Source organism: Poecilia mexicana, unplaced genomic scaffold (genome assembly GCF_051168715.1).
Source record: "Poecilia mexicana isolate PSO_F unplaced genomic scaffold, ASM5116871v1 scaffold_16, whole genome shotgun sequence".
Lineage (NCBI taxonomy): Eukaryota > Metazoa > Chordata > Actinopteri > Cyprinodontiformes > Poeciliidae > Poecilia > Poecilia mexicana.
In genome coordinates this window covers 6,551,359-6,566,738 of record NW_028263385.1, presented here as the reverse complement: position 1 = coordinate 6,566,738, position 15,380 = coordinate 6,551,359, and the positions used below count along the sequence as shown (strand labels likewise).

The 15,380-nt window shown below is 38.5% G+C and overlaps 1 protein-coding gene across 1 annotated transcript; it reads right to left on the bottom strand.

Moving 5' to 3' along the window:
- Positions 1–1,623: 1,623 nt before the first annotated feature.
- LOC106928702 (neurexophilin-1) lies at positions 1,624–15,348 on the bottom strand. Its single transcript, XM_015005147.2, has 2 exons — positions 15,295–15,348; positions 1,624–3,216 (listed from the first exon to the last, which is right to left on the bottom strand). Exons 1-2 carry the CDS (start codon positions 15,346–15,348, stop codon positions 2,416–2,418), a joined length of 855 nt encoding a protein of 284 aa, XP_014860633.2. The 3' UTR covers positions 1,624–2,415.
- Between the last annotated feature and the right edge of the window lie 32 nt (positions 15,349–15,380).

Genomic DNA, 15,380 nt, shown 5'->3' with positions numbered 1-15,380 from the left:
TTTGGAACAAAATACTTATCTGGTTTGTAATTGAAATAAATTAGCAGTAAAAAAAAAAAAAGGCTACAAAGCATCACATATTTGATCCATTGTTTAGTTTAAATCACTGATCAGAGCTGCCTCCTTTAGTTCTATGATCTTTAATTTGTCACTAATATGGTTATTTTTGTCAGGGTCTTAAAGGGTACACAGGAAAATATGCAATTACAGATGTCTTTCAGCAGCTCTCACACCCAACACTTTCCTGCCAGACTGTTTACACTTGTGAGATTATGTGCATAATGAGGCTGCATTGTCTCTGCAAAGTGCCGCTTTAATTCTTTGAAGCTTAACAAACTGTCCCTGGCACATTTTTCTATGGGCGGCAAACTATCAAAGTCACTTTATTGAGATGAAAGAACTGGCCCAAATAGCAATCTGAAACATTAGTCATTCCTTCTTGTCGCTGACAGAAACACGCTCTCAATTTGCGAGTCAGGTGTTTCCAGTGATTTCTGCCAGCCTCGTTCCTCCACATCATAAATTCCTCTTTGCGCGCTCTCATCCCACAGGCAGACGAGTTCTTTAGGCCGCCTTGTCAGAAAATTCAGCCCTCCTTCGCATATTGGAAGCAGTCCAGGCTGCTATTAACAGAGCTGTGCATAGGACTGCATACACAGTGAAAGAGCTCTGAATTTAAATAGACAGCAGTGATTGTGCCCCTAGGTGCACATTTGTACTTTTTTTTCCTTTTTTCATACAGGTTTCCTATTGGCATTTTAATTCATTCTCTGCTCTGTGCTGTTGACTCTGCAGAGCTTCCCTCTTTTACCGTGTTCATTTTCTCCAAATGCCTTGCATGGAGCCACTGGCTCCCAATTCATGTAATGAAGCTTTAATGGCTGATCGCAACATCCAGTGTCATTAGCAGAAGTGTTAGTCTGATGCATAATCTGCCTTTTCTGATAACCAGAGGTGCAAACATTTGATATGTGATTAGCGCCTGCTGATTTAATTCACGTTCTCTCCTTTGGAGATTTTATGGCTTTTACCAAATGAACCTACAGATTTCATGTTTTGTTCTATATTTTTAAACAACGGAGCAGATGGCTACACTGCAAAAACACAAAATCTTAAAGTAATTTTGGTTTAATTTTCTAGTGCAAATATCTTAGTACATTTGGAAAAAGAAAATTAACTTACAGGTAACTTTTCAGCAAGATATAGGAGCTTGTTTTAAGAAAATGATTTCTTAATATTGATGAACGTACCAGTTCTATTGGCAGATTATTTCATTTACAATAATATATTTTTCCCATGTTTAAGTGAAATAAACTGGTATTTTTTCGTCAATATTAAGGAGTAATTAACTCAGAAAGCTCCTATGTCTTGACAAAAAGTTACCTATAAGCTAGTTTTGTCTTATTTCTAAGATATTTGGACTTTCTGTTTTTGCAGTGTACCAAATAAATACTTGATTACATATTTCTCTACCGGCTCCTTGTTGTGTAGCAGGAGCTGGATTTTATTACACCATTTTTGTTTTATGCAACATTTAAAAGAAAAAAAAAACATTTAAAGAGAAACTGATTTAGAGCTCAGTTATTTTTTGCACAGAAAATAACCTTCTGCATCTCTGTCATCTTTCATGTCTTCTGCAACTTTTATTTATTTATTGCAACATTTTTGATCTGTTTGGCGCTCCCAGATGGTGTCATTCAGTGTCACCTCAAACACACAACACAGAATTAAACCAGAAGAACTGTTTTCTGCCTCGTTTCCTGTCGCAGCTGAGACTTGACGAAGATTTCTTCTGACAGGTGCAATAAAATGACAATATAAACGGGCCTTATTTAGCCGTTCACCACATTCGGTTCATGCATGAACATGGATGAGAGTCCGACGACGACATCAGAGAGGTACACTCACTCTTAACGAACCACACTGCGGAAAACAACACCACTCCAAATAATGTTTGCCTTTTCCATTACGCCCTCCTAACGCGTGCTGACAGATTCTTCTTATTTGCGTTGACATTTATGCATTTGCAAAGATTACCAGAAACTGATTGAAGAAGACACAAAGCATGATTGAGACGGAAATACACCATCAACCTAAACAAGTAAATTAGCTGGAGAGGAAAAAAATGTTAATAAAACCATTTTTTTGTGTGTGCTGCAGTCCAGAATATTTACATAAATACAATCGGTGCATGTTCACAGTTTGCTTGAGTTTCCTTTCCATAAGCAGCTATGCATTTATTAACGGTATTGCAATCCTAGAAGTGCTTCCCTAACGAACTCCTCCTCCTCTCACAAGGATACGTCTGTTGTAATTAAAGAAAAACAAAACAAAACAAAAGTTTGTCAACATCTGAAGTTGGACTCCTGGCCCGGCAGACGGTGTGTCTTTCTCCCTTCGTGTTCGGTCATGTGATCACCCGGTGGGGAGGTAGGGGGTGTCGCTGTGGTAGTTGTAGTCCGGGCAGACCTTCTGGACCAGCTTGTAGTCGGTGCTGTAGAAGGTGATGAAGATGCAGATGACCTTGAAGGGTTTGGAGCACAGCCAGGACACGTGGCTCTGCGTCTGCTCCTGTGGGCAGCTCTGTGACGGGTCGTGGGCGCACAGCGAGTTCCTGGTGCCCTTCTCCACCTTCTCGTACTCCACCCTGCAGTTGAACAGCTTGGTGTCTTTGGTCTCCAGAGCCGTCTGCTGCTGCTGGTTGTGGTTATGCTGGTGGAAGTGCTGCTGCTGCTGCGGATGGACCTGGAACTCCACCGCCTTCGTCGGGGGAACGAGCCCGACGGAAACGTTGCCCTGGCCGGTGGAGTTGTGCCGGAAGTAGACGCTGAATGTGCCGTTGCCGTGATCCACTATTTTCCCGGTGATGAGGAGGTTCAGCTTCACGGTTTTGATGTTTGAATGGAAGTCGCCCCAGCCGAACATCTTCTTGAACTTCCCGGTCTTGACGATGGGCCGTCTTTTCGTGCGAGGCCGCGGGTCGCGCGGAGTTGAAGCGTTGTAAAGCCAGTTCCACTGCTCCGGTTTGGAGTAGGCGTCCGCGTCGTCGTAATTCAGGTCCACCGAGGTGAAGTTCTCCTTCCCGTAGATGGTTTGAGACAGCAGGCGACTGATGGAGACCGCTTTGTTGCTTTCAGTCCAGTACGTCTTCACTTTGGGTTTGGAGCTCTGTCTCAAGTCCGAACTTCCTGAGTGAGGTGAATCAGCACTGGTCACCTGGAAAAACAAACATGAAAAGTTAAATACAGCATTCAGCTGGGGAGAACCATGGGAATCTGTCCAATAGGAGATCAAAAGACGGATTACTGTTAAATACTTCACACAATTTTAAATTACCCAAGCCTGGTAATCGTCAGCATCTTTTTCATTGCCATTTTTAATTATAACTCTAATTAATGAATATTGGAAGCAGAGAAGTGCCAATTAGACTTTCACTGACTGAATACTGAATACAAGTTTCCTATAATATCTGAACTAAAACTTTGGGTTAGACATGCAAATCAAGTTGTATTTATCAAACTACATAAACACTTTAATTGGTAGTTAACTGAGGTAGTAATTTGCTAATCAAACAGAAGACAATTATTTTGCATATCAAAGTGCATCATGTTTTGCATTTAAAAACCAAAAAAAGGTTCCACAACGAAAAGAAAATACAATTAGTCTAACCGATCAGAGCAGATCAAGGACAAAATGTTTCACTTGATAGACCAATTTGAGCATCACCAGTTCAAAGTGTATTTGTTAAATATTTCAATATCTAGAATGTTTGGTTTTATACCAATGGCCTCAAAATCCTTGAACTTCTTTTGTCTTGAAACTATTTTTTTATTTCCAGCTACAAAACACTCATGTTTGGCACAATGATCAGCTCTGTGTCGGTATTCTTTCCACTCAAAGTCTAAAAGACACTTAATAGGTCAAATAGAAACTCTAAACTGCTACTACTCTTCTCGTTCAGTCAAGACAATTACTGCAGAGCAGTTGGTGGTTTGTGTTATTGCCAAAGTCTCCAATAATAAGTTTTTAGTTACTTTTTAAAGTTGCTAGAAAAGTTGCTAAGTTGACAACAGTGCTTTCCCTCGTCTCGACCAAACAACTCTCAGGTTCCACACATAGTTATGCTTTAATAAGGAGTTTGTTACATTTTAAAGGTGACCTTTAAATGCTTCCTTGAACAGGTTAGGATAGGTCGAATGTTCACAAGAATGTTTTTGCACAAAATCATTCTTAGATGACGAGATTTTAGTTTGGTTCTGCTTATTTTGAACTCTTTCCAGAATGATCTGTTTTAGGGCCTCTTGTCACTTTAAATCCAAATAAACTGCTGCTGGCCACGCCCCCCGACTCAACATTTACACTAGCCCATGAAAATGGCTGCAAACGATGCGCATTTACAAAGTAATTTTATTTATATAGCACATCTTCAGCAACATGCCAGTTCAAAGTGCTTTACATGAACTAGAAGGAAATACAAACAAAACCAAAGGAAAGAACTAAAGAAAGATGTACAGTTTTATACACTCATTTATCTCTGAAAAACAGAAGTGGAGCCTCCTGCACAACCAACAAGAATGTAGCAAATGGATTCTGGATGGCAAGTCAACAACAAAACACTTGTCTTTTCCAGCAGCCATTGTACAGCGCATACAATGGTAAAACCAGCTGAACAAATGTGTTGGAGTGAAGCTCAGGTTGCTAGGCGACAAGAGGAGCTCCATTGGGGTTGCTAGGTAACGGCACAGTGCCCACTGAATGCGACTTATTGGGAGGTTTTTGAAACTCATGTTCCAGACACAAAAACGCAACAACTTGCGTCCAAAAAACATCAGGGTTGTTTTTATATGCAGCTGAGGACCACATGAAAGTATAAAAACAGGCGAAAACGTGAATTTTGCATAATATGTCCCCCTTTAAATGTGAATATGAGGTGGTTTGGGCTTCTGGGGTAAATGCTCTCTCATTTGTTAATCTGAATTACTCTAATCCTGGCCAGAAATAAGACGTTACAGAAAACGAATAGAACATATCCTTCATTTATTCAAGGCTAATTTTATATTAAATATAAACATTTTTAACAGTAAATGAGAAAATGATTAAAACTTCTTTTGAGGAGCTCACTAGCTGAAATCTGTTTTGTTGGCGGTGATAAAATTTTAATACATGCAAATCAAGTATGTGTGTGTACCTAATGTTACACAAGAACTAACAGATTTTCCATTGTTTCAGTTTGTTTTATGCTTATTTGATGAAAAACAGAAGAGCTATGATAAGCTGTGGTTTTTCATTAACAGTGTTGGCAGAACTGCAGATAAAATATCTCAGAATGAAAATATTCTACAGCCAGGCTTGAAGTTCACTGTTTAATAAACTCAAAGCAAAATGAAAATAGTTCATATTGTTAAAACAGTGACTGACGCAAAAGTCATTTTTCAGTTTTGTTGTCATCATGGAATAATTTATAGATACATACAGCCCAGTTTTTCATTACGGAAATGACTAATTTAAAGCACCATACTGTAGGTTTGATTAAATTAATTTTATTCTAAACAAAAAAGCTCTGAAACTAAATGATTTTTCTCGTTACAGTAGAGTTCCTAATGTGTTAAATTATGTTCCGAAAAATATATATTTGTGTTTTAATATGGGAGGAATTAAAAAAGGGACACAGAATATGAGAGCATTTAATAATAAGTTTATTTTTGTAAATAAAACCAAAGCCAAGTATCACTCCTTGTTTAGCCTAAAACAAAGAAATGTCTGTTGCTCCGGATATCCTTTACTTTTCTACTGAGGTCAACAATAAGTCCAGAACATTAAGTTAAAGGTTGTAAAAGTTTTTTTTGTAGATTTATAAAGTTTGAGTTTTGGAAAAACTTAAAGCAGCAGGATTATAAATAATTAAAATAACCATGTTTAGGTTTGACCAAAAATTAATTAAAGGTATTTCAACTGGTTATAGTAGACATTTACATGTTGTCCTTTAATATTTAATATAAAAATAGTATCATTTTATTTATTATAATAATTTTCTAAAAACAAAACCAAGAAAACACCAACAGTTGTGCCTCGTCTCACCTGTCAGCACCTGTAACATATCAGTTAAAGCTGTAACTACATCTCACAGTGTGTGAAAACGTCCTAATCAAGATTAAAGGGGTATTTCTGCCGTATGCTGAGATGAATGACGCGCGTCTCTGCTGCAGACGTGATCCAACAGCGGACTATTACCTGCCGAATGTGCCCTGAATGGATGATTGATGGCTCATTCTGCCTCTCCTCTAACAATCGCACAGATGAGAGCGCGAAGATTTCCCTCGCACCCCGCAGAGACGCGTGACAGTGATGTCCGCGCGGCAGCCGCACGGCGTGACAGTAGATCCATCTGGTCGAAGCGTTTACGTTTTGTACATTTCACGCAGCGATCGATGCGCCGAGAATAAGGTCTTCTCTCTTTCCGAAAGTTCACTGAATGACATTGTAGCAGTGTAGGTCAGACTGCGTGCAGTAAACTGTTTGCAGGAGCTGCGTTCATTTCATGCACTTGGCTTCGGAGTGCAGCGGTTTGAAAAGATGGCCTCCAGTTGTTTTGAAGAGGAGGCCTCGATGACGAATGTCCCGATGGGAGCGAACCGTGATCTCTGCCACTGCGATCTTTCAACCTGAACGTTTCTTTAGTGCAGCCTCACAAGTGGAGTTAAATCTAAACATTTTCGCCTCTAGAAGCACAAAACATCTACAGCTGGATTCTTTTATTAAATGGGATCTGTTATGCCAAGCTCACATTTTGGACGTTTTTCTGTTTCCATTTGGGTCGTTGAGTCACCACATGTTTTCATACTTCCCTTTAAGTCTTTACCGTTTCTAAAATCAGCCCAAGCACTTAAAAAAACACAGAATATTTTTTGGCATTAAGTTGATGTTTTCTGGTGTCTGGAAAGAGTGCCGCTTCAAAAATTTTCCAAATGCTTAGTCACAAATCAACGCTGCCTGTTCACCTAGTGACCCCAGCAAAGCCCAGCCCGTTACCTAGCAACCCCAGTAGCAGAGCTCCACCTGTCACCTAGCAACCCAGTAGCAGAGTTCCACCCGTTACCTAGCAACCCCAGTAGCAGAGTTCCACCCGTTACCTAGCAACCTCATTAGCAGAGTTCCACCCGTTACCTAGCAACCCCAGCAGAGTTCCAGCACTTTCGGCCAGCTGGTTTTACCATTTCTGCTTTTCAAAAATGTATGGTTGAATTGAGCATCTTTTTGCAGCTATTTTTACAAATGGGTGTAAACGTAGAGTTGGACACGTGACCAGCAGCAGCTTGTTGGATTTAAAGTGACAAGACGCCCTGAAACAGCTCGTTCTGAAAGGAGCTCTCAATCCGCAGAACTGATCAAACTAAAATCTCATTATCTAAAGAATGATTGTATGCAAAAACTGTAATGAATGTGTTTTGTGCTTCTGTTCACAGAAGCATAAAAGGAAAACTGTAGGGCGCTCAGACAAAGATTTTTGTCTGTTAATGAAACGATAGCGTCTCATCTTGCCACAATGTAGATGTTTTAAAGTGAATTTGATAAGGCAAGAGAATTGTTTAGGAATATTTGTATTTGTTCAGACTTCAATCTATTTTATAACAAACATAATTGAAACAACTGGAGATTTTAAAGGAAATCACAGCAGAAAACTTGACACAATGTGTTTGTGATCTGGCAGGAACGACCAAGGTCAAACGACACCAAACGTGCTCCCACGCCTGTTTAATTTATTTTCAGTAATCGTAAAAGAATAAACTGTCTCCTAATGGACCTTTGTCTTGCCATCCAGGCTGTAAAGCTCATTTATTTCTCATGACTGTATCTATTCTGAGTTGTTGAAAGACTGTAGTCTCTAATCACCAAATGAAATATCGTTTTGGTAGCTCAGTAATTACTGATGCGTCTCTGTAACTGGGTTTCTGTTCTCAGCGGAGTCCTGAAACCAGATCCTGGGATATTGGGGAGCAGCTTAGAGCTGGTTTCAATGCCTGTCATACTAATCACTGAAAGTGGGACTCGTGTTTGTGTGGATGCAGCATTTTTAACGCCTACATGCGAGGAATATTTTCTGAACTACACAAATCCTGGAAGGAACTTCACTTGCCTTTCTTTCAAAACACAGACCCAAAATATTCAGTTTCTGAGTTACTTGTTGATGTTTGTTGTGACTGAAATTCTTGGGGAGGATTTAATCTCCGTTTTCTTCTTCTAAGATGATCAAATTTTCCAGAGAACGTCTGAAGTGTGTGTGCCCAGTCATCCTCGCACCTAATTCCTCCTCTCTGTTGTCGCCAGCGCTATGTTTGGTCCCCAAACTGTGACATGCAATTAGCTTTCATCTAAAGCACCTGACAGTCTCTAGATTAGGAAGGCACACTGACAGAGACCCCCACTTCACGGATTAGAGCCCAACCTGTAATCCCGCCCGGGGAGATTAGGCAGATCAGAGGCAGTCCTGACTAAAGCAACGTTTACATCCGGAACACACCGACTGACTGCGCCGGCACACCGAGGGGCCAAAACTGGAGAAACACTCCGGCGATGCACAAAGGGAGGCGTGGATGTGCCTGAAAGAAATGCTGCCGAGCGCAGAAAGAGGAGGAACAACAAAGCTGGCAGCGTAAAGGTCAACAGTGGCACTTTGATAACTCTGGGCTTAACAGATATTGGTTTGTCAATACTGTGCTTTAATGAATATCACACAAGGATAAACAATATCCCCTTGTTGTTAAAGGTGGAATTAGCTCCGCACTTAATTATCTTCATTATTAACTTCAGATGAAACCTTTTTTAAAAAAAAAAAAGAAGCTTGACCATTGTAGTCTTTAATTTTGGCAGCTCAAATGGTTTTATTTTTGTGTTTTAGGATCAAACTGTGTGTAATTAACTTTTAATCTCTCGATTTGATTGGATTAAATTGACTAAATATTTGTTCATTGTGTGAGTTGGCACAATATAAAAAACAGAATTTAAATGTTTTGAGAAGGTAGCACCAAATCCAGACTGAAAACTAAAACTGAAGCCTCTGTTCGCTAAACCAGTGTTTTTCAAAATGGGGGCTGTGGGCCTTTGGGAGGCCGCCAGGGAGCGCTGAGAGGGCCTCAGTATGTGGGGGGGGGAATGCATAAATGGAAAAATTTAATCGAATATTTAATTTGAAACATGAAATCCCATCAATTAAAAAAATAATAATATCTAATCTGTTAAAATTTTTTAAAAAATCAAAATGTTTTAATCATACATTTATAAAACATATATATATTTTTTAGATTTCTTAAATGTAAAATCTAATCTGTTTTCATTTCTAATTTTAAAATAAGTTAAAATAACTTACTGACATGTCATTTCCCATACTCATCTTTCTGATTAGCTGCCAGTCAAATTTACCAAGCTAGCATAGCTAACATAGCTAGCAAGCGAAAAATGGAAAAATTTCTGAAAAGACAAAAGGACTCAAATAAAATTTGATAGGTGATTAATATAAAATATTACACATTTTCTTCTGATCAAATGTAGAGAAAATGTAATATGACGACATGAACATCAGATTTATTACCTGGTAGTAAAATATTTCAGCACAGAACTCACGGCCAAAAATCAAAACAAATGAGGTAGCATTTATGCTAAGCTAAAGTAAAAATTAATGCATCATGATTAAAAGTGGGAAAAAACATTCCAAAAGTTGATGGTTAAATATGTTGTAGCATTTTTAGTGTTTTTACAAATGGAGTTTACAGCCGGACGCTAAAGCTGTTATAAAAAATGTATTTATACTCGAAACTTAAAATAAAACTAATCATCAGATGTAGGAAATAGTATTAACGTTGATATGTGTTGGAAACAAAGCAGAGTTTAAACAAAAAAATCAATTAGTTGTAATTCATTCTGCAACTAAGTGGAGAATAAATTAATTGTTGAAAGAGTTTTTAAGGCTACAAAGATGAGCTGAAATTCATTAAGTAGGGAAATCAGGTTCATTCAAATTTGAAGGAACTCTTTGTTGCCATTTTAACAACAAATCAAGGGGAATCCATCACTCAGACGTGATGTGCATGATCAAAAATCAACGTACGTCTGGAGAAGAAAGCTGTGGGACGCCTCTAAATACAGTCTGTCTGTTAACGTCCAAGAGAGATGACATCACAGCGAAGAAAAGCGAATAAATAATCTAAAACTCTCAGCGAAGCATGTTTGAACAGTAAAAAGGAGTATAAAAGCCATGGCAGTGGGACTGGGTTAATATTAATGATAACTACAGAGAACAGGGAAACATGTTCACATAAATTATCCAGAAAGAAAAATGTTCACAGAAATTTCTTCACTAAAAGAATCCAAAAACTTCATGATTAAGCAGGCATAGTCTTTATGAACATCAAAACAATACTGTAAAATATCAGCTACACATAAACTTTAAAAAATCCCATTTACTGTCCTGAAGTAGTGCCCTTTAAATCCACTGTGCCTTCTTATAGTAAAACCTGGCAGTATGAAAAATAACTTAAATGCACTCCAGCCATATTTCATTTATTTGATCTGACTTTTCTTGAAGGTGGCTGCCTATCTTACTTTTGTCAATCTTATTTCAGTAACGATTAATCGGTTATTCTAACGATTAATAGCATGTAAATACATTAAAAGATGCCGATATGTAAATAATTCAGTTCCTTTTTAAAATAAAAACATTTCACTGCCTAAAATGCAACAGCAGCTTTCCTTTAGTGAACGCTTCATAATTTCTATGATGCATCAACATGATTTTCTTGGAAAACCAAAACATTTTTGCAAAGTTTTTACTGCTCTGCGTGTGCTGTGTTTTTTTTTCTTTTTTCCAGTAAATGGCTTTCATAGTCTGTGCGCTCCAGTTCATGATTTACTGATTCCCAAATTAGTTTACAATTATTTCAATAATTAATTGATCACTAAATTGAATTGATTAATCACGATTAATCGTTTCAGCCCAAGCAGGAACAGACGGAAACAACAGAAAACAGATACAAGATAAACATAAAAACCTTAAAACTTTTAAAGCTGCATGTTGTGAGTGATTTCCTTGAAAAAACAGATTTTTTGCACAGGCTGAATTACTGATCCGAGTGTGTTGTTCTTTAAGCAAATTGTCTTTTTTAGAGCCTGTGTACTCCAGTCAGCAATTACTCAATTACTATATTAGTTGACGATTATTTCGATAAGTGAGTAAATGTTTCATCTGTAGCAGGACCAGACGCAAAGGGCAAAAGAAAAATTAAAACAATTTATATAAAAATCTCTCAAAAATAAATAGAAACACCTTGAAAGTTTTAAAGCTGCAGGTTTTGACCACAATTTGCTTGCAAAACATTTATTTTATTTATTTTTTTACAGTTTTGGCTTAATTAATTGCTTCCCAGATTGTTGTTTTTTTTGCAGCAAATGGCAAATTTTTTAGTCTGTACACTCCAGTTAACGATTAATTGATCACTAAATTAGTTGGCGATTATTTTGATAATCGATTAGTCACGATTAATTGTTTCAGCCGTAGCAGAAACGGATGGAGACGACAGAAAACGGATTAAAAAAATGATTTATGCAAAAATCTCTCAAAATAAACAGGAAAAACCCTGAAAGCTTTAAAGCTGCATGTTTTGAACACGATTTTCTTGAAAAGTCAGCTCTTTAAGCAAACTGACCAGCAACAACACAATTTGTTGCTACTAAAAACTCTTCTACTTTTTATTTGGCAACTTTTCTCCCTCCACTTTATTCTGCACCCCTCCTGAAAACCCCATTTAACCGCCTGTTAATATTATTCCTATATGTTCAGCTTACGAGGCAGAATCCCTCGGCGAGATAACGGCAAACGGCATCGGCATGCCGGAGTCCTTTAGGAAACGACTCTCAGATTGCCAGATGCAGCGTGCAGGCGGGCTTGTTGGACAAACCTAAATGCTATCTACTCTTGGCGAGGCTGTGATAAGGCGCAGGCGTCCGCTCTTTGAAACGGGAAGATAAACAACCCCCAACCCCCCCGGGAGCGCGGAGGAGATTCTATGGGCCGGACCCCCGAACCGCCAACAAATCCCAACCTTTAATAGAACCGCTGGAGGAGCCAGGCGACACTGCGGTGGGCTCACACACACACACACACACACACACACACACACACACACACACACACACACACACACACACACACACACACACACACAAAAAAAACCCTGCGAGGAAGAATGAAAGTGTGTGTCACTTTTCATTTACCTGGATGTTGTGGCTGCTGCGTGTGGAGGGAAGATTTGTAGCTAGAATAGAGACGCGAACAGGCTGATGGAAGATTTGGGAAGCCACTTTGCAGCCTTGATTGGAAACTGTGCACTCCAGAAAATTAACGGATGTCGTCCATCCGGAGATTTGACAAATGAATGCAGCAGATTTGATCACCTGGTGGGGTTCAGGTAAATCAGATAAACTTAAAGGGCGAGGAGGCGCGAGTTTGACCAAAGCTCCACTTTACACACACAGTCTGATTCAGACCACATTTAGGATTCCTACACTGCAAAAACACAACAAGTATTTTTATATCGTAAACGTCTTATCTCACTGAAAAGGAAAGAAAGTTAACTGACGGGTATATGGGAGCTTCCTTTAAGTTAATAACTCCTTAATATTGACAAAAAGTACTAGTTTCTCTGGCAGAAAATAATCTGTCGGTGGAACCACCACGTTTTAAAATCAATATTAAGAGATTATTTACTTAAAACCAGCTCCTATATACTGAATAAACATTAGGCTCCAGGTTATGTGATTTTGGAAAAACTAAATCTTACAAAATATTTTGGTCTAGTTTCTAAAGCAGATATCTTTATACATTTGAAATGAGACAAAAGTAAATTACAAGTAACTTTGCAGCAAGTTATGCATTTAATTCCTTAATATTGATGAAAAGGTTCTAGTTCAACCGGCAGATTATTTAATTTACAACCTGGGAAAAATGTCTCGTTATGATTTAAACTGTAAAGGAACCAAACGTAAACGGACAAAAAGGTGATCAAAAATAGGAAAAAACTTCAACCTTATAATGTGAAATAGTTAAAAATGGTCCAACTTAATGCAAAAATAATTCAAGTGATAAATAATCTGGATTTGGTCTCAACTCCTTTGAGGTCAACTGAACTCAAACAAAAAGAATTTCACTTATAGGAAAAATGTCTTAAGATTTAAATAATCTTCCTGTAGAAGTAGCACTTTTTGATCAATATTAAAGGATTATTTACTTAAACTTTCAGGAAATGTTCTTGTATGTTAATTTTGTCTTTAACTGAGATATTTGCACTAGAAACTGAACCAAAAATACTTTCAGATTTTGTGTTTTTGCAGTGATGAATGTTCAGTTTGACCTCAGAATCATTCACCTTCACAATATTTGGTCAGCTGGGATTTAGAAACCAGACCAAAATTAGGGATTAGTTTCTAGAACAAATATCTTGGCAAAACAAAAAATAAGACAAAACTTACTTATAAGTAACTTTTCATCAAATATAGCAGCTTGTTTTATATAAATAATTCATTAATTTTAATTAAAAAAAACCTACTAGTTCCACTTGCAGATTATTTCACTTATAACAAAACATTTTTCTCACGTTTTCAGTGGAATAATTTGCACATTAAGGAATTATTTAATTAAAATAAGCTCATATTTTGTGCTAAAATGTCACTTGTAAGTTAGTTTTGTCTGATTTCAAGTGAACCAAGATATTTCCACTAGAATCTACTTGGTAAAATGTTGCGTTTTTGCAGTGTAGATGTCCTGAGAAGCTAAAATTCATTCAATCTTTTATGATACGATAAGAAGGAAGTTAAAGACTCTTATTAAATTTTTTTTTTCTGCTGGCCGCTTCGGGGAAACGATCATTTTCCACCGAATTTAACCTCCATGTCTCGGCCTCCTGTCGTCCAGATGATGGATCAAATGGGGGCGTTTGACCCCCGCCGAGAGTTTCAGGTGATATCAAAGCGATACCTGAGGGGGGGGTCAGAGATGATGACAAATCAGGAAGTGTGTCGAGACATCACAGGCAGCTGGGGATGAGGACGAGCGTCATTTCGCCGCCGCGGCGCGTTAAGAGGCCAGGGCACGATTACCCACCGTGACTTCAGAGGAGGATAAATACCGAGCGCGGACAGACTGCGGGATATTTAAGGAGAAGAAGAAGAAGAAACCCTGGCCACTAGTTCTCCAACTTACCCAGAGGAAAAACGCATAATCATATTATTTCACACACGACTTGGTTCAAAGGCGGCCAAAATAAGTTTGCAAGGTTCCCATGGGTCTGTCAATCTGTTGAAGGAGCTCCAGGCGGAAGCTTAGGATGCAGCAAGTACGAAACAATTATGATCATCCCATTAAAGCATGGCAAAGCAATTTGGCAGCCCAGTCTGTAGAAAAAAAAAACAAAAAAAACACACACTCTCCTGTCAAGTGATGCTGAGAAATCATCATAAGAAATTATCCCTGCTCTTATAATTAATGTTTGGTTTTGGTTTGTTATGACAGAAGGAGAAACAGATGATAGGGAACGCCGCTGCTGTTGGTGAAGTCGAGGAATTGTTTTTCCTTTAAAGCAGGATGGGCGCCATAAAATAAGAAAAGGAAGGAAATAAGAGGAGGAGGGGGGCGAAATGATTAGTGCGCTTAGTCAGCTGTGAAATTGAGTTTATGGTTTTCAAGACGGTGAATTCAATTCGATAATGGGTATTAAGTTGTAGGGAATAATTAATAGTAATTGACTTCTTTCCATCACTATGCAAATTAAACACAGATAACACCACAGGAGCTTTTTAAGGCCAGTCAAGTTTGTAGGGATTAAGTTTATGGAATATTTTCTGCTGGTGTCGGAGAGGGGAGTGGCTCCTGCTCCGCTTTGATTGCTTTGTTGACAGATTTATCAGCGGGTGAAGGGTTACCGTCTCTTCAGGGATTAAAGGAATTGGGTTGTCACAAACTGTCAAGGCATTGAGCTTGCAAGCATTCTGGTGTATTTGTCATAATGGGCTCAGGCTGTTCTCCTTCGCCCTGTCAGATATACTTTTTCCAAACCACATCTGCAAAATGGGAGAAACTGGAAAAAAAAGAGCTGGAGAAGATTTTCTTTCATTTAAAGTCCGCAACACTTCTAGTTTCTGCTGAAAACATCTGCTAAAGGAGTATTTCAACAGATAAAATTGCTGTAAATCTGAAAACGAAGAATGCAAATAGCAGAGAAGGTCAAATCAAAATGACATTTAACTCACCAGAGAGCTGAGTGACAGCAGTGCAGCGGCGGCCCACAGACATGTGCTCTTCATGTCCGCCGTTCGCCTCATTTCAGGGAGAAAGA